This window comes from Tasmannia lanceolata, unplaced genomic scaffold (genome assembly GCF_043159265.1).
Source record: "Tasmannia lanceolata isolate RefF3 unplaced genomic scaffold, GAP_Taslan_0.1 ptg000025l, whole genome shotgun sequence".
In the NCBI taxonomy this organism is placed as follows: Eukaryota; Viridiplantae; Streptophyta; class Magnoliopsida; order Canellales; family Winteraceae; genus Tasmannia; species Tasmannia lanceolata.
Window position 1 is genome coordinate 11,559,353 of NW_027518702.1, and position 19,255 is coordinate 11,578,607.

Genomic DNA, 19,255 nt, shown 5'->3' on the forward strand with positions numbered 1-19,255 from the left:
TCCTCCATGTATAAGATCCTCACGGAGGAAGAAAATCAAAAAATTCAAGACCCGCTCTAGCCACTCTTTGCACGTGCAAGACGCGCCTCACTATTTGCCGACCTTCTAGCTTGAGGATAACAAACTTCATGACCCTAAACCCGATCTGAAAGTTCGTCAAGAAACTCTGAGAATCTCCATGGGTGCAAGACGACCCTCAACCCTACCCGCCTCATTATAGTATATGTTAACACAATTAATTTCATAGTATATTTTCATAAAAGGTAATGATTTAATTTATCATCCTTCCTCCTAAGGCCCTCTAAAGCCCAGTTCGTTTTAGATTATGCCAACCAATTGTGTGCCCCGAACCGATTACTCGACTCAAATATTTACGCCCCGTTCGTTTAAGATTACGACAACGAATTGTAAGCCCCAAACCAATTACTGACTCAAAATTATGCTTAATACCGAGTTGAATAATTGGTTTGGGGCTCACAATCGGTAGTCACAATCTAAAATGAACATAGCCTTAATTTTGAGTCGAATAATTGGTTTGGGGCTTACAATCTAAAATGAACATAGCCTAAATTTTGAGTCGAATAATCGGTTTGGGGCTTACAATCAGTTGGCATAATCTAATACGAACATGGTCTAATATTATTTTTCTCAGTTATCACGAGAAATCCAAATCAAGTTATATGTAATATTCATGGTTAATTCCTTAAATTCATTTTTTTTTTAAAATTCAGTAATTTCCAATTATTTGAAAATGTTCAAGAAATGACAACTTATGAATTTTTAATATTTACTGAAGTTTATACGTAGCGGATCATTCCTCATACATTTGTGAATACATAGACGTATTATCTTTTTGGCCGTTAATCTACGATATGATTGAACCTAGGGTTCAATATAGCGACACTTATGTCCTTATTGTGCAGGCGTGCGTGCAGCTATACCCCATCCATGTTGTCTCATATCGAATCAGGTACCATTCGATCATATTTTAAACACTAAGTTTACTAAAATATTCCCCACAAAAGTTTGTTTATTATTAACAAAAACCAAAAGCTTCCATGTTTCTTTATATCTAACCTGAATTACCAGGGTGAGTGCTACCTAAAGCATCAACCTTATGTGAGGGTGGAGGGGGGGACTTGATTGGGTGTGTTCCTTGTTCCCTCCACTAAGAACAGTAGGGCATGGCATTAAGAATATTATTTTCCATTATTAATATGTAATTACATAAGTTATTTGAAGGAGATCCTCCTTTCACTACTTAAGATTCTTCAAGGTTGTGGAATCATGGGTCCTTTAATCTTTCTTTTGCTTTCTTCCATTAGTACATTTGATTAATTAGGGCAATGTCTTTTATCCTCTAGGGACTCAGCCCTCATCATTTGGAACCTTAAAGCATAAATGTTTTAAGGTTTTTGGTAATGAGAAAAGGAGAAATTATATGGTGCCCGACCGTCAGGTGGTACTTCAAAAGTACCACCCTTGATATTTGATCCGACATCGGCCTCTTAAAAAGTGGGCTGCTGCTGGATCAAATATCAAGGGCGGTACCTTTTTTACGGTACTTGACGGTCGGGCATCATATAAAAACTCTGAGAAAAGATATGATCTTTCATTTTTCTCTTTTCTTCTTTTAAATCAAGGACGAATGATAATACTGTTCAGAACCCAATAATTGGGGTCACCCGCATGATATCGGCCCGATCTAGACCATTCATCTGGTGAAAACTATTGGGGGTAGTCTATCATTGGCCTAATATTTCGAAAATGTCTGATGATAACATTCCAATAAAACGAAATTTGCCTGATGAATGTGGATTTTAACTCCATTTTTTTTAATGATAAAAAATTCAAAGGTTGTTGTTAGGGTCGTTCGATCTGCTCGAATTTGAGGTAAATGGCCAAGGCATGGTGGGACCCATTTTTATGGGGATCAAAATGCTTTTCAATGATCATTGATCAAGCATTCGAAGGTTGTTGTTAGGGTTGTCTGATTCAATCGAATTTCAGATAAATGGCCAAAACATGGTGGGACCCATTTGTCTGGGGATCAAAATGCTTACTTGTTTGCAAGTTGTGGGTAGGACCATGGAATCCTCAACATAAAGAATCTCACATGGGCATGGGCATGGGCATGGGCATGGGCATGGATAATCAAGTTCCTCTGTGAAGGAGAAAGCTCAAAAGTTTGGGTCCCTTTGAGGAATATAGGGATATATTCTTGATCATTTGTATGTATGATTTGATACTTAAAAAGTGTACAAAATACTTTCCTTCCTTTGTGTTAGTGAGAGGGAATCAAATAAGAAAACATCCGTTGGTAAAAAGCTGGTATTAGTCAAGAAAGCAGTTCACATGATTGCCTGGTGAAGTAAAGGCATCCAAAAACAAAAGCATGAAGACGAGGAAGAATGCTCGACTAGACTCTATCTAGAGAGAAAAAAGAAAAGGTTGGATGTAAGGAAAAAAAAAAAAAATTCAAATATGGCCAAGTTCATTTTGGATTTTGAAAATCGATTTGGTGTCTAAAACTGATTATTCAACCTGATTATTTAATATTATGACAACCTGTTGTGATTCAGGACTCACAATCGCTTGTCATAATCGAAGCTCCGTTTGGTTGCCAGTTAAATTTTTCTCCTACGAATAATCTAGTAAAATTTTGAACCCATCTTATGTTTGGTTGCCTTCTAGCACTAGAATTTTTTTAATCCCACTCTTGTAATGATTGCTTATTTGGTGACATGGACTCTTTGTCCCTTCTTTTTCTTTCCTAAGGAATGATGTCCTCTCTTCCCATATTTGGTAATGACACTCTTAAAATTTGGCGGAAAATTTTGAAATTGTAGGAAAAAAAAAACCTATCTGACTTCACTGTTGGGATTAAAAAGTTCCCAGGGTAAAAAAAAAAAAGTCCCAAGAATTAAAAAAACCCAGCAACCAAACGGAGGGCCTAGGTTGGGATGGAAATCATAGGTGAGGACTGAAATTAGTGGCTTCTATACTTTTATTTTCATGGAAACTATCCAAATTTCAAACTATACGAAATTGGCACTACCACATTTTAATACTTGCACCTACTCACCTTGTCTTTTAATTATTCAACCAGCTATCAAAGGTTATTACAATTCCTAAAGGGGTTTTAACAAGTGCCCTAAGGTGGATTGGAAACTTTAGATTTAGCTTACACATGTTTTGAGAATTTATTTTTTTTTACTATCAAAATATGCGTAAAAAAAGTACCAAAACATGTGCAAATTGATTTTTACTGGCGAAATATGTGTAAAATGATTGCAAAATCAAATTTCCAATGCACCTTAACGAGTGCGCTTTGGTTATAGCAAAAACCCTTCGTAAGACGGTCTTAGAAACCAATTATAAAAGAAAAGGAAGTTGAGTTAGTGCAATTATAAAAACTTGGTAGTGCCATTATCAGCACCCAATTTCTTTCGAAAAATTCTATTAAAAATGAGTTATCCAATTTTTAGTAATTATTTAAATAACAAAGGGGTATTTTCGGAAAGTAGGATATGCAATGATTATACCCCAGTGTGAAAAGATTCCTGTAAAAAAAAAAACAAATCAGACGCGTGGTTCGAACCGGAGCGGGGGTGGGTCAACTGTTTATTGACCGGTGGACCATGAGTTAAACGGGTTGGTTTTTTGTCACTTATAATATTTGATAAGTACACCCCACCAAAAGGGCAGTTCCGTCATTTCCTCTTTATATAATCTCTATATCCTTGCTCTTCTCTAGTTCGCTTATTCTCACCTTGTGTTTTTTTTCTCTCTCTTTGCTCGTGCTTTTTTCTCAGATCTTTGACCAGATCGAGTTTATTTTCTTCGAATCGGTGCTCTGTATGCTTAATCTGAAGCTTTCTAGTTTGGAAATCGATTTTTTTACTCGGTTTTATACTGTAAGTAGAGATTTCTTTGGTTTCTTCTTGATTTTGCTTTGGATTTGAGATCTGTCCTGTTGATAAATGATTTCTACTTAGTTTTTATTGATTATATGTTTCTATTTGCTGAATTTGTTCTTTTTTTTTTGTGAGATTTTAGGTTTTTGTGCTGGAAAAAGGCATTTTGGTTGATTTTTCTCTGTAAGATGTGGTTTTCTTTAAAGATCTCAGGGCTTCATGATTTCTACTTAGTTTTTTTTTAATTATTATAGGTTGCTGTTTGCTGGATTCGTTGGTTTTTTTTGTGAGATTTGAGGTTTTAGTGTTGAGAAACGGCATTTTGATTGATTTTTCTCTGTAATATGTGTTTTGCTTTAGATCTCAGGTTTTTTTGTCGGTTTTCTGCTTCAAGATCTAGGTTTGAAAGAATTTTGGCTTTGGATTTGTGAGAATTCATGGTTTAGGATCCTTTTCCATCTTTTATTTATTGTATGATGGTTATTTTTTACAGGCCGTTTGGATACAAGGATTTTATAGTTGAAGATTGTAAAATCCTGGATTTTACAATAAAAAACCTGAATTTAATAACCTAAAATCTGAATTTTACAAGCTTAGAGCTGGATTGTGCATTTTCAGGATTGTAAAATCCAGGTTCTAGATTATAGGATCTAGGTTTTAGATTATAGGATTCAGGTTTTAGCTTGTAAAATCACGGATTGTACAATCCTGGATTATAAAATCCATGTATCCAGTGTCTTAAAGGCCGTTTGGATAAATGGATTTTATAATCCAAGATTGTAAAATCCTGGATTTACAAGCTAAAACCTAGATTTTAAATCCTAAAACTTAGATTGTGAATGCTTAAATAAGGTGTGTTACCACTTAGTCTGGTACAATCCATATTTTAGCTTAAAAAATCTAGGTTTGAGCTTGTACAATCTTGGATTATAAAATTCATGTATCCAAACGGCCACTGAGGGTTACGTCATGAACTCTGCATATCCTTCTTCCTTGTTCTTTTTTCAGACGCTTTTTTTTCTATTTTTCCTTGGCTTTTGGTGTTTTTTTTGGATCTGCTTTGTTTGTAAAATGGGTGAGTAGTACTGATATCGATGTCAATGTTGTAGGTGCTTTGAATCTTATTAGAACTTCTATTTGAAGCTCTTTCACCATTAGAGAGGAAGAACAGAATGCGGTGGTTGAGTCTCTCTGTTGATGTATATAGGAAAGTAGTCTCCTTGAACTTATATTGTAGAGTTATTCTGTAAAATCTCACTTTCCTACTGACTTGTATTCGTAAAATTTATCAATGGCATCAAAGCTCTTCGTTGTCCTCTCTTCCTATTTTCTTAGGATTAGTTGAAAAGAAAGGGAATATTGAAGTAATCAGGAAAAGCCCTTGCCTAGCTTCTCTTTCCACCTTCCTTAATACATTCCCTTCTCTGTTGTTTCTCTGATTACCCTGTTGTTTCGTAGTTTTCAGTTGTGTATTAAGGTGTGTGTTGAAGTTGCTACATTCTCTGTTCTCATTTTGCTTCCTTAGTTCCTACTTATCAGGTGTCGATTTAAGGGTTTATTCAGGGTGCATATCAGCTTTCTTGGTTTCTAGTTTTTGGGTTTTGGCGGGATTAAGGGATTTTATTCAAGCGACTACGAAGTAATGGTGTGCCAAGCAGCGAGCCAAACGAGATTCCGGGCATTGAAACATGAAAATGGGATTGCAGGGAGTTCTACCATAATCGTGAGAGTCATAGCATGCTTTCAACCTTTGCAGGATTGCCAGGTCAGTGAGAAAGATAAACCATAGGTTTTATTGTTAGAATCTTCTTATCTTCTGTAACTACTGTTACTTAGACTCTGTTGCCTATGATGCTTGTTTTTCTTATCTGCAGGCTGAGTACTTCCGCCATTTACTCAAACCTGTGACGTAGATATTTTACCTTGTTTAGTCATTTGAATCAAGCTGGACATTTTTGTTTCTGAAAGAAGCTATTGTTATCGTTGCAACTAATCCAACTTCCCCGATACAATCTTTGGGTATGTTAATGCATTACCCTGCTGATCTCTAGCTTGTCTCCTAATATGAAGTTATTGGTTGTATACCCATTTGTCCAACTGATAACTATCTTTGGTATCTTTGTATCTTCGTATCACAGGTGTTTGTTTTGGTGTTCTAGTTGAATGGGGAAAGACTGCGGCCCTTGGCTTTATCAGCAGCATTCTCCTTGGTATTCACCCAATTCGAACTGCGCAAACATTCCACCTAACCAAGGACAAAAAAATGCTAATCCAATGATGTTCCCTTCTCACATAGCTTCCGCAAATCAAACCATATCTGGGTTTGCTGCCACTGAACTTCCACCAATAAAATCAGTTGTTCCAGATGAACCACAAGCATTGTATTACTATGATGCTCACCAGAAAGACGGTGGGGAAATGTCCCGTGTATCTCCTTGCAGCAGGATTGCAACCAATTTGGGTTCAAATACCGTGGAGAAGAGACTCCTTGTATTTGATCAGTCCGGGAACAGAAGGAGCTTAATTTTTAGCTCGTTTGGCCCTCCCTTCCAGTACCCAAATTATGGGAACTTGAGACCAATCAGTGCAAATGGGTTTTGTGCAGAATTGCCAACAAACAAGGATCATCCCATTCCCAATGTCGCAAAGACAGAGAGCTTGTGCGGGGACTCTGATAACACTGATGTTGAGGGTGAGCATGAGAGTGAAATACATGAAGATACAGAAGAACTTGATGCATTACTGTACTCAGACGAGGATGACGATGATGAAGTAATTAGCACTGGCCATTCCCCAATCGAAATGGCAGGATATCAAAATGGGCGGAAGGAACAATTTAATGATATTGCCCAAGCTGCTAATTCAGTCACTCCGACTAAAAGGAGGAGACCCGACAAAGAGTCTGACATGGCTCTCATGGACACTGCAAGCTCTGGAAATCCTCTTGGGTCATGGAATTATGAGGACAATGCAGAGGTAAGCTGCATTAAGGGAAATTTCCAAGGGGAATCAGCATCATTGGCTAACAAGCGATTGAAGAGGGAGAGGATAAGGGAGGCTGTGGGTGTTCTTCAGAGTATAATTCCCGGTGGGAAAGGTAAAAACCCCGCAGTTGTCCTCGAAGAAGCGATCAAATATCTGAGAACGCTGAAGCTGAAAGCCAAAGCGATAGGAATTACAACTCTCAAGTAGAAGGGCATTCTGTATTTCTCCAAGTGAGAAGATCAACAGAGAGCAAAAGGCCAAAAACCCAGCAAAGCAATAGATATATTATGGCGTTTTAGTAGAATGGGTTTCTGTATTACTTTTACTACTCTCAAGTAGAAGGGGTTTCTATATTTCTATATGTGAGAAGATCAACAGAGACCAAAAAGCCAAAAACCCAACAAAGCAATAGATATAGTATGGTGTGTTAGTGTTTCTCTTGAAGAGAGAGTGTGGGCAGGATAAGGAAGCTTAAACCCAAGTCTAGTGAAAATGATTGAAGTAGAAAATCAGCTGTTTTATGTGTAAAGAGGGTTTGATGGTGGTCCATACCAGGGAATGATTCGGAGCAGAGAAGAGAACTTGGGTTTGGTTTGTTGACTGAAATGATATGGATTTTAGACAGAGATGCGTGTGGGAGGGACCCAGTGAGACAGAAGGGTGCACGCGCGTTAGGTGGATTGGGACGGCCCTCTAAAGTAGACATCTCTCCTTTTCGTTTTTCATGTCAAATGCATTTTCTTGTCGGCTTCTTTTAAAGGTAATTTGCACAGAAACTCTTTCTTTATTAGCCACTATTATTATCTTTGATCTGCAGTGGGCCCATGTTGGATTGACATCCGTGTGGAAAATCACCAGTGGGCCCAGCACAAAGGTGTGTATGTGTATTGCTGTCTTGGGTCTGGTCTGTACTTTGATGTTGTTTTGTTATTATATAAGATGATGATGATGATGAGGATTTCTGTTTCTCTAATCTTGTGTTTAGATAAATGCTGAAATGATAGTGGTTATTACTTTCTAGGGCTGTGCCTGCCACTCCGATATGATCGGATCTGTTGATCCAAGTTACGCCATCACTGCCGTCGATCTTACATCATACGGATGATACTAGCTCTTTGATTCATCCGGCTTCATTTAGCATCAACTATATAAGCAGAGATAGAAGCATTCTTAATGATACTTAGCAAGTACATAGATCACTTTTTGGGAGTTAAACACAACTTTAAACCCATGATCATCGAGTTTCTTAACAGATACAAGACTCTTCCTAAGATCAAGAATGTGATAAACATTCTACACAATTGGGTTTTTTTTTCCCGGGCAAGAATTAACATATATTAAAATAAATGGATTACTTTTTTAGCAAATGATAACTATATTAAGAGCGAAAAATTATAAGTAAGAATATCAATGGGGCAGATCGTAATCACAATATGAATCCAAGTCAAGATCCGACACGAGGAGGAACTATTTTACTATCATAAGAATAATTACAAAACTCTTAATCCCTATTTAAATCTAGGGGAGTGATAAATTGAGGGAAATGTTATCAGCATTACTTTATTTTGATGAGGGCACTCCTCACTTTATTAAAAGAACGGTATGGCCTGCACCATAGGATGATCCAAACCGTCCATTAGATGGGCCATAGCCTGAATAGGTTTGTCCCCCAAAAATTATTCCCATTGGTTGATTCTATCCCTCAATCTATACAGGGTTAGGATCAACCCTAACATTCAGATTGGAGGGATACGATCAGCCTATGGAAATGATTTTTGGGGCACAACCTGGCCCATCAAATGGACGGTTTGGATCATCCTATGGTGCGGGCCATACCTTACTTTTAATAAAAATGAGGAGTGCCCTCATAAAAAATACAGTAGTGCTGATAACGGTTCCCTAAATCGTTGGAATTTTTGGTTGCCAACCCGAAAATACAATAAACGAAGGTATGTTCAGGGCGTATATACAGGACCTTGGATCATCTGATAGCACCCCTAAATCATGCAAACCATATGAAGGCATTTACATAATCCTTCAGACCCATTCGGATCCGGACATGCCCATGCATCCTGAATATGGGAACCATGATTTGTCTTAGTATAGATGTGCCTATGAATCTGCCAAAGATCAACCGTACTAAAATGAGTGCTGAGATCCATATTGATCGAATCGGATCCTTGAGGATGTGCCCACTTTTGTTGAGACCCCTAATGAGAAACAGCTTCAACTAATTTTATCCTTGCTCGCCCGCGAGCGCAAGCTCCAAACCATTTCCATCTTATTCAGACGGGTGCACTTGGATCGGGCTCAACCCAAACCTGATGGATTCAACCTGATTTCGGCTAGGGTTGAGTTGGTGTTTGCTTGAGTTGGGTTGAGCTACGGGTGGGAAAAACTTATCCGATTTAATTTCGGGCTGGGTTAGGGTTGAGGCCAAGGGCAGAGCTACATGTAGCATAAGGGGGGCAGCTGCCTCTGTTGAGTTGGGCCAAATCCTTAATAGGTCCAACTCAATTGGGCCCAGCTCCCTTTAAGATTTGAAGGCCTGCCCCCCCTTATGTATAAGCCTTTATAAGCTTGCCCCCCTTGTGCATAAATCCTGGCTCCGCCGGACCTTGGGCAAATCAACCTGACCCGGACCCCTTCCATGACTTTCAAAATCTTATGTTCATGGTTTCTTTTATATGTTTTTTCCTTCTTCTTTCTTTTTTTCATTTTGCCTCAAGCCAACCAAGTAGAACCAACCGAGCCGATTTAGAAAATTGGGTTAGAGAAGTTGGGTAAGGAGAGCGAGATTTAGAATCAGGTTGGGTTAGTGTTGACCCTCTCGATCCCAGCCTTGAGTTGGGTTGGGTCAGGTTAGGGTTGAGCTAATGCCACCTCAGGTAGGGCTAGCGCTGGCCTCAATCCTACTCAACCAGGCCCAGGCCCGAGCTGCACCCGTACTCTTTCATGAACAAGCAAGCAGCAAAGCATAATTTGCAGAAAACCCGAACACCACAACAGGCCTTAAAACACAAATCAAAGACAAAAGAGCCTCACCCAAAATAGGTCCCTTTCTTGAGGTTCGTTAAGTTCTCATGCTCACAATAGTCGATCCAATGGCGAGATCATAGGTCAGATCCACCACAAACAGAACAATAGAGGGCTACTCGTGTCACTATTCCTACTCGTTTGTGCAAAATGAACCTTCCTACAACATTGTTGTACCACCAAACAAAATGAACCTCCCTCCCAAGATCTCACAACTGCATTTTCTTGGTGGGATCCAACTGATTAATTAGTGGTTCCAGGGCATATATCCTCCCAAAGTTCAAACAAGCTCCATAAAAACAGCACTAAAATCTGTTGTTAGAGACCAAAAGACGCTGGAGTTTTGCACTTAATATTGAAAGATTCCCTTGCAAGAAATTCAGTTTAGTTCAGACTGCTGAATTTATATAATGTCAACATGCCAAGCTGAATTTGAAAAAGACTACAACAAAGAAATAGGACAAGATTCTAATCAAGAAATTAGAACACATATGAGTATATGACATTGTCTTCAGAAAACCAAAGTGGCTTGTTAGGTTTATAAAAATGCTTAAAACATAACAAGAAGAGCCGGTCTTCGATCAACAAAGACCCCAAATACAGATCATAAGCCAAAGACAATCAAACCATCTTATGCCATCTCATTATCTGTTAAAATTATCAAGTTCCATTACCTCATTTCAGTAAAATTTGATTACCCCTGTCAAGGATCCACATGGAAGCACTTCTAGAATCATATATCCATTGGAGCTGCTTCTGGGCTTGTATCGTCCTGCAAAGTGGTATTCGGTTCGCCCCCTTCCTCCTTAATCTCTAATGAGTCAATCAACGGCTGGATTGTTTTCTGATCAATTATGTGAAAGGGCTCGTTGATTCCAACAACCGCAACTGTGCAGATAGAGCTGGTCAGTTTTTCACCTTGTAGTGTTTCCTTGATCGCAAAAAGTGCGTCTTTGATGAGTTCATCACGTGTAGAGTTGGTAAAAGTCTCAAATTTGCGCTCCAAATAAGTTTTCGCGGCCTGGGAACGAGATCCAATGGCAAATGCCTGATATTCAAAATAGTTGCCACTAGGGCAATTATAATAGAGATGAGCTCCAGACTCATCCAAACCAGCAACCAGTAGACCCACTCCGTAGGGCCTTTTCCAAGATCTTTGCGTGCAAACCTGCAACCAACAGAAATGTGTAAGGCACCCACTACAAATCCCTCTCACAAACTGATCCATAAGCATATATCTTGGACTTCACTTTTAATGGGGTAATAAATAATTAAGGCATTATGAAACTAATGTCCAAAAAGTAAAAAAATTCAGGCTAAGTTCAGGGTAAATTGAAGGATCAAGTCTTTCTTGAGTTTGATTCAACAGTGTGAATTAAAAACTTGGCGTTTTGTAACAATCTGGCCAGGCCAAACTAACACAACGTAGCCAACTTGAAGGTCAATCGGAAGATCTTGAACATTGAAAGCTAGTACCTACTACCCAGCAATGCATAGTTTCAGAGCCACCGCGAGGTTAGTGGATATTGGATGTGAGAATATTTTTTTTTGAAAGATGAAACTTTTGTAAACGAAACAGTAAGGGGCAAGGCGTCCCACCTATTACAACAGCGGTTACATCAGTCCCAAATATGTACATCTGTGATGTTATCAGTCCCACCTAGGAAAAAGTATCTGTTTGAGCAGATTAGACTTGAAACAATGGGATTGAGCCTCTAGCTCAATGGTCAAGGCTTTTCTTCTTCAACAGGGGAGGAGTCGGAGGTTCGATCCCAGCTTACCTACCAAAAAGAAAAAAAGGGGCTGGAAACAGCATCTAGAAGGTATTAATTAATCCCTCTCTAACACGAGCCATTTACCAACAACCATGCAATCTTCAATTGTCGCGTAATTTCACTCTCCAGCTTCCAATGCCAAGAAATTCCATGGCCAAAGACATGAACCCATCTAACCTCCATCCATCCGTTCTTTCATGCGCCCGGATTAGTTCTGCATTGACCGTACCCAATTCCTTAGGTGCTCTGATTTCTGCAAATTGATCGGGCTTCAAGAGCAAACAAATCCTTTTCAGGAGAAATGGGCGAACAGAGGTATAGATCTTTTGACTGGCAGGTTGAGGCCTCTAACTGAGCCAAGGTAGAGCAGGGTCTTGACAAGCCAGCCAGTGATGGGCTGCGACAACTGCTTAACCAAATATCTGGTCACTGTAAGTGACGTGTGAGAGAAGTGTCTCTCGTCTATCTGCTCAATCTCACTGCTCTATCCTCTCTTACTCTTGGGTTGCGGTATTGACCTCCACTCCCTCCTTGTCCACACCATCTTTTGCTAGCCTATCTGCTTGCTCGTTAGCGCTCTCCTTCAGTATTGAGTTTGTGGTCCAATTTCCCGAATTAGAACTCTTATCTCATCAATTATCTCCGCCATCTTCCAAAGTCCAACACTTTTATTGCTAGCCCACACAATTACATTAGATTAGTCCCCTTCTAGGACTAGAGGGCCACATCCCGACTTGGCGTACCATCTCAACCCCCAAAGTAGCGCTTTGGCCTCTGCCTCTTTCGGGTCACAGATTCCAGCAGATCCAAGAAAAAACAACTCTTCTTCCGTTCAAGTTAAAAATTATACCCCCAATAACCGCTTGTCACGGGTTTCCACAGGAGCTACTGTCAAATAAAATTTCAGCCAACCAATTGGTGGCGATGACCAATTTGGTGCAATTGTATGCATCATTTTCTTTCCGGTCACCACTGATTTCCACTCCGAGCACCTATCCCACATTATTGGTACTTCCCTTTCATTATGCCCCACAAGAGAAGGTCTATCTTGATGTCTGAGATGATAGAGGTCTATCTTGATTTCTGAGATGATTTTCCCCCAACTTTTTGCCTTCTCTTTGTATATTTAGTGATTTCTTTCTTTCCAGATGTTCTAGGACTAACACCAAAGGGGCCAATCGCCATAATGCTCGGCCTGTTTCGTCAAAAGGTGCACCACTCCATCTTCTCAATAGATTATTTATTAATCATGGCAACACAAATGTGAGACCAAAACTCCCTATATATAATGCTCATCATTTATTTAAATTTTCCATACTTCTCATTTTTTTCTAACTTGTTAGCATTTTTAAAATCTTTCAACAAAAAATGTTCACACTTTATTACCAGATAGATTGTGTTTTCATTGCAGGGTTTCAAAACTCGAACTTAGATGATAAATCAGTAGAAGTAAAAGGAAGCCAACTTGAGTGACTTGATGACTGACTTGGGGAGGTTTTAACCGTTATTCTTTGTAATGTCCAACACATTTAATATTTCTAGAGCCGCAAGAAATAAAGTTGAAAGCAACAGTCTTAGCTTTTGCAGCTTTTGGTTGATTCGGATGTTGGTAGGAGATTGTTAGAAAAGCATAAATAATGTAAAACGAGGAGGGAAAAACCAGAAAAATATTATCAATTGCATTTCCAAGCGGGTCTCCCTCTGGACGTTGGAATTTGAATGATTTATTTTCTTGTTTCTTCTTCCTAGCCTTATCATCTCATATCATCAGAGCATGGCCTTCCTAAATCATTGAATGGTAGCAGGGACTAGAATACATGAGGCAAAGCGCATGGAGGACACCACTAAAAACCTCTGCGATAACTCCAACAAACAAGCCACAACATTGGATGATCTACGGCAACTAGTGACCTCTCTAAATCTGAAGTATTGTGTCCAAGGTATCTACATCCATGGTTTTAGATTTCGGACGAAATACCGAAATGTTGGATTTCAGCCGGGACTGAAATTTAAAACCGAAACCAAAATTTAAAAATTTCGGTCGAAATTATAAGATTTTTACTGAAATTTTCACCAAAATTTCGTTTTCGGCTGAGGCCGAAACCTTTCAATCCTTGTCTACATCCCACCCGAGCAGGACGATTCCTCACAAAATTCACAAGATGTACCTCCATCTCTAGGGAGTGTGCATACTCGATATGCCAACACCGATTTTCCTAAGTTTTTTGGTGAGGAGCCAACGAGCTGGATATACTACCGCAAGCAATTCATTGACTTCAATACTATTGAGGAAATTCACACGGTGCATCGGGCTTCAGTACACCTCAAAGAAGATCATACAATGGTTCCAATGGTACAAGAAGACCACGGAATGATTGCAATGGAATGATTTTGTGTACGCTGTTTGGAACCGAAATGCATATGAAGACTCAGTATTCGAGATAACCAAACTTCGTTAGTTAGGAACTTCAAAGGCATACCAAGAACGGTTTGAAGAACTAGCCAACAAGACTACTGGCCTACCTGAAGATTTCTTCATCAATTGCTTCCCTAGTGGGTTGAAAGAGGAGATTCAGGTTGGAGTGCAAATGTTCAGACCGAAATCAGTCACCTGGGCCATTAGCTTTCCAACTTCTCTCATGTATTTGCTTATGCCAACGGGCACATTTTACCTTCAGATCCGGTGAACCTGCTTTCCAAATTCTCTCATGTATTTGCTTATCCCCACAGGCTTCCACTTACACAGTCTCCTGACCATCGGATTCCATTGAAGGCCAGATGCCAACCCATGAATATTCTGCCATATCGGTATCTGTACGTGCAAAAGAACAAAATCAAAATATTGCGTGTGAGATGCTGGCTGCGAGAATAATCTGACACAGCGTCGTCCTTCTCTTCACCAATTATACTCGTTCGTAAGAAATCTAGCAGCTGGAGGATGTGTATTGACTACAGAGCCCTAAACAATGAAACCATCAAAGAAAGATTTCCCATACTTGCCATTGAATCATTGATGGGTTGTTGGATGAGATACATGGTGCACAATATTTATATAAGTTGGATCTCTACCCAGGATATCATCAGACTTGGTTCCACCCACACGGACATGCATAAAACAGCGCTTCAAACTCATGAAGACCATTATGAGTTTTTAGTTCTGTCTTCTGCCTTGACAAACGCACCATCTGCCTTTCAGAGTCTAATGAACGAGATATTGCAACCATATCACTGAAAATTTATTTTGGTATTTTTTTTATGACAATTTGGTGTATAGTCAAAGTTGACGGGATCACCTACAACACCTAAGACTCACCCTTGAACTTTTACGACAACACTAATTATACGTCAAACGGTCTAAATGCCTCCTCGGGTAGCAGTAAATCGAATATCTAAGACACATTATATCAAATAAAGGGGTAGCTATTAATCTCCCCAAAACAAAAAAATTTGTGTTCATTATTAGAGGGCAAGCCTTGGCGCAACAGTAAGGTTGCTCCATTGTGACCTGGTGGTCACGGGTTCAAGTCAAGGAAACAGCCTCTCTGCAAAGCAGGGGTAAGGCTGTGTACATCTATCTAGCCCTCCCCAGACACCGCGATGGCTGCAGCCTCGTGCACTAGGCCGCCCTTTTTATTAACGGGCCAAAATCCCGTACCTTGAAGGCTTTACAAGGGTTCCTTGGTCTCACAGGAAACTTGTGAAGGACTATGCCAAAATTAGTGCTCCACTGAAAACCATGCTAAAACGACTCATTTCAGTGGTCAGCTGCTATGGAGCAAGCATTCGTTTATCTCAAATCGGCCATTACTAGAACCCCCATGTTAAAAAGGGCGGCCTAGTGCACGAGGCTCCCGCCATTGCGGGGTCTCGGGAGGGCTAGATGTACGCATCCTTACCCCTGCTTTGCAGAGGGGCTATTTCAGTGACTCGAACTCGTGACCACCAGGTCAAAATGGAGCAACCTTACTGTTGCGCCAAGGCTTGCCCTCTTAGAACCCCCAAGTTAGAACTTCCCAATTTCTCTAAAACCTTCATCGTGGAATGTGACGCACCTGTATCAGGGCTTGAAGAAGTATTATTCATCAGCAAAGCCTTGTCGGAAAAGAATCATAGGCTTTCGACTTATGAGAAGGAATTACTTACAGTGGTATTTGCTATTACCAAATGGCAGCCACACTGAATAGGGAAACATTCTATGATTAAGACTGATCACCAGAGTCTTAAAGACCTTTTAGAGCACCAGGTGACGATTTTAGCCCAAGGAAAATGGCTCACTAAGTTGTTGGGGCGTGACTATGAAATCCTCAATCACAATGGACGGGAAAATATGGTAGCTGATGCACTATCAATGAGAGAAGACGATAAGGGTGTCTTATTGGCCATCTCTTATGTTACTCTCTCGTGGATGGAATAGCCACAAGAGGGTTGGAGCCATGTTCCTGACTTACAAGCAATTATCGAGAAACTCGAAGCCAACCTGACTTCCAAGCCCGGGAATATATGGTCACACAGTCAATTGTGCTACAAGGGGGGTTTCGTAGTGAGTTCTTCCATGGAATTTCGACAATGGATCATACAAGAAGTTCATGGCAACCCAACAGGTGGGCATTCAGGCATACACAAAACCATGAAGAAGATTCGTCGCTCCTATTGGAAGGGTCTATGCCACGATGTAGAACAATATATTGCCGAATGTGAAGCTTTTCAACGCAATAAAGCCGAAAATGTTTCCTCTTTTTGCCTATTACAGCCCCTACCGACTCTGTTGTTAAAATATTACGATTTACGATTTGAATCTTTCAATTCGTTGGTTGATTGATTCAAATCGGACGAAGAATCTTTTTTCATGAAAATATTACGATTCGACTTTGAATCGTGCGATTTTTACGATTCTGTTTGTTTTGGATTTTGAGAACTGATTGTGATTTCAAAATGAAAATCATTTCAAAATGCTTTCTTCTCGATTCCGATTTTCAGAACCTTGCCTACTGATGATACCCAAACGGATATGGACTGACATGTCAATGGATTTCATTGAAGGGTTGCCACTGTCAAATGGGAATAATGTCATTTTCGTGGTTGTGGATCACCTCAGCAAGTATGCACACTTTATGGCTTTAGCATATTCCTTACACCGCTACATGGCCATTGACGTAGCCCAAGTCTTGAAGAACCATGTATAAGCGATAGAGACTCAGTCATGATTCATGACCAATAGATTTTGGCAGGAGGAGATATTCAAGATTCATGGAATGCAACTATGTCTCAATTCATCTTACCCTCCGCAGACGAATAGGAAAACTGAGGTACTAAATAGATGCCTGAAAATTATCTGTGTCGTATGACAGGTGAGCAGCCAAAGAAATGGGCTCGCTGGTATCCTTTGGCCGAATGGTGGTACAACACGACCTACCACTCTAACAAAGATGACTCCTTATCAGGCTGTATTATGGCTAGCCGCAACCTAGCCACATTTCTTAAACGAATGACGATGCTGCAGTTGCAGTTGTTGACCAAGCCCTATGTGACTAGGAGTTCCTCATCTGTCTTTGACCTGAGAACATGCAGCAAGACCAAAATCGCATGAAAAAGTTGACTGATGAGCATTGACCTGATAGGGAATTCTATGTAGGAGATTGTGTGTATTTACATCTCCATCCATATTAGGAGTCTCAGTTGCCATTAGATGTAGCATGAAGCTGGCTCCAAGGTACTATGGTCCTTTTCAAGTGCTTCAACGAATTGGGAAGGTGGCCTACAAAATCAACTTGCCAGAAAACTCACACATCCACCTGTGTTTCACGTTTCCCTTCTCAAGAAAAAGTTGGGCCACCACATAGCAGCTCAAGTGAATCTACCCATGAAGAAGAATGAATCAAGCTGGAACGGTTCACAATACTAGATCGTTGTATGGTCAACAACAAGAACCGAGCAGTTACTCAAGTTCTAATTCATTGGTATTATACCATTAAAAAAAATCATTGCTCAAATTCGTTTCCAGAGGATTCCACATGTGAAGATTGGGTTGACATTCAGCAACAGTTCATGAATTTGCAGCCTTAAGGACAAGGTGAATCTCATGGGGAAGGGAGTGTTACGCACGTGGCATGAATAGTCCTGGCCGTGTAAGAGTTCTCCAAATAAAGAGTCGACTCCCTTAATAGGGTGTTTTGATTGGGTTGTTATCTGGATAAGTCTTAGGGGGGTGTTTTGATTGAGTCTTAGCTTTTGCTTGATTGGGTTGTCACTACGAATTGTTAGATAAGCATAAATAATGTAAAACGTGGAGGAAGAACCAGAAAAAATATTATCAATTGCATTTCCAAGACCACTATTCCACCATTCTTCTAGACAAACCAAATGCTTGCCTCCTCCCATTTGAATTCTTATCCTACTACTCTCCGAACCACCGCCAAGCAACCAAACAAGCCCAGAGAGTTTCCGCTTGGGCGTGCGAATCTTTTTTTTCTTGTTTCTTGTTCCTACACTTATCAAATAAGGACTAGTCTCCAGCACCATGGTTGAAACTTGCTTGTAGTCTACACCACATGTTACAAGACTAGAAACATTTCATTATTGTTTGACATCATAACAAAAGTTATTGCCTCCCAAATCCACTAAATTCCTCTCCGTCCCTAAAATCTCAAATCCTCAAAATAAGGCCTAATCCCTTCATTCTCCCAAATCAAATGCCTTCTACAACAAGATCCAATCTAAAGCCCTAGAAATCCAATTTTAAAACTGACACTATCATTTCCATCTCTAGAACTAAAACCCTAACTCCTCTTAGATCTAAAAACAAAATTCCACCATTAAGAAACCGAAAAGCAGAAAAAAAAAAAGTCTTTACAAAGAAAATAAGCTAGGGTTTTCAAACATAAATAAATTAGTCTCTAGGGTTTTTGAAAAAAAAGAAGAAGAAGAATCTAGGGTTTGTTTTTTTGGCCTACCTGAGCCTTATCAGCGAGTTGTACAACAAGCCTACCAACGGGAAGAGGAGACTCATATACAAACTTATAATTGATGCATTCTGACCGGAGATATCGAGAGAGAACACGGCCGTCGGCGGTGAGTCCGGCGATGGCGAGGCCGATGTGATCATCAACCTTGAAGATTTTCTTTTGGTGTGATGAAAGTTCTGAATTAGCTTTATTTACACTGGCTAGGATGACGTGGCTCTTTGATCGGATTCCGATTGCCGCCGATCCTTGTTTGACGGCTTCCATCGCGTATTCGACTTGGAATAGCCGGCCGGCGGGACTCCATGTTGTAACGTCTGTATCGTACTGGTTTCGAAACATTTTCTTTCTTCTAGAAGCTTCTTGTTAGGGTTTTTTGTTCTTGCTTTTATTTCTTCTTCTTCAAGGAAAGAGAAGGGTTGAGAGGTGAGGAGTGAGAGAGAGTTGTAAAATTAAGGGTAAAAAGGTAATTTTAAAGTCCTCACATCCAATGGACATCTCAAACGTAAAATATTAAGGATTTGCTAGGGACCATCGGAGAAGACATTTCGCGGACTGGCTGTTGCATGTGAGAGAAGCCAGC

At 39.9% G+C, this 19,255-nt stretch overlaps 2 protein-coding genes across 2 annotated transcripts; one reads left to right on the plus strand and one right to left on the minus strand.

Moving 5' to 3' along the window:
- Positions 1-3,772: 3,772 nt before the first annotated feature.
- LOC143857731 (transcription factor bHLH143-like) lies at positions 3,773-7,875 on the plus strand. Its single transcript, XM_077368191.1, has 4 exons — positions 3,773-3,917; positions 5,027-5,682; positions 5,792-5,936; positions 6,056-7,875. Exon 4 carries the CDS (start codon positions 6,081-6,083, stop codon positions 7,107-7,109), a length of 1,029 nt encoding a protein of 342 aa, XP_077224306.1. The 5' UTR covers positions 3,773-3,917; positions 5,027-5,682; positions 5,792-5,936; positions 6,056-6,080; the 3' UTR covers positions 7,110-7,875.
- A 2,506-nt stretch (positions 7,876-10,381) lies between these two features.
- LOC143857779 (proteasome subunit alpha type-1-B-like) lies at positions 10,382-19,125 on the minus strand. The gene is made up of 2 exons (XM_077368260.1): positions 18,664-19,125; positions 10,382-11,106 (listed from the first exon to the last, which is right to left on the minus strand). Exons 1-2 carry the CDS (start codon positions 19,012-19,014, stop codon positions 10,672-10,674), a joined length of 786 nt encoding a protein of 261 aa, XP_077224375.1. The 5' UTR covers positions 19,015-19,125; the 3' UTR covers positions 10,382-10,671.
- Between the last annotated feature and the right edge of the window lie 130 nt (positions 19,126-19,255).

What these genes read in the sequence shown, in the direction of transcription:
- LOC143857731 (XM_077368191.1), top strand. Translation starts at nt 6,081, where the DNA reads ATGGGGAAAGACTGCGGCCCTTGGCTTTATCAGCAGCATTCTCCTTGG.
- LOC143857779 (XM_077368260.1), bottom strand. Translation starts at nt 19,014, where the DNA reads ATGTTTCGAAACCAGTACGATACAGACGTTACAACATGGAGTCCCGCC. An exon ending in AACTCGCTGATAAGGCTCAG is followed by an intron (nt 11,107 to 18,663) that starts GTAGGCCAAAAA and finishes TGTTGGTTGCAG; the next exon opens with GTTTGCACGCAAAGATCTTG.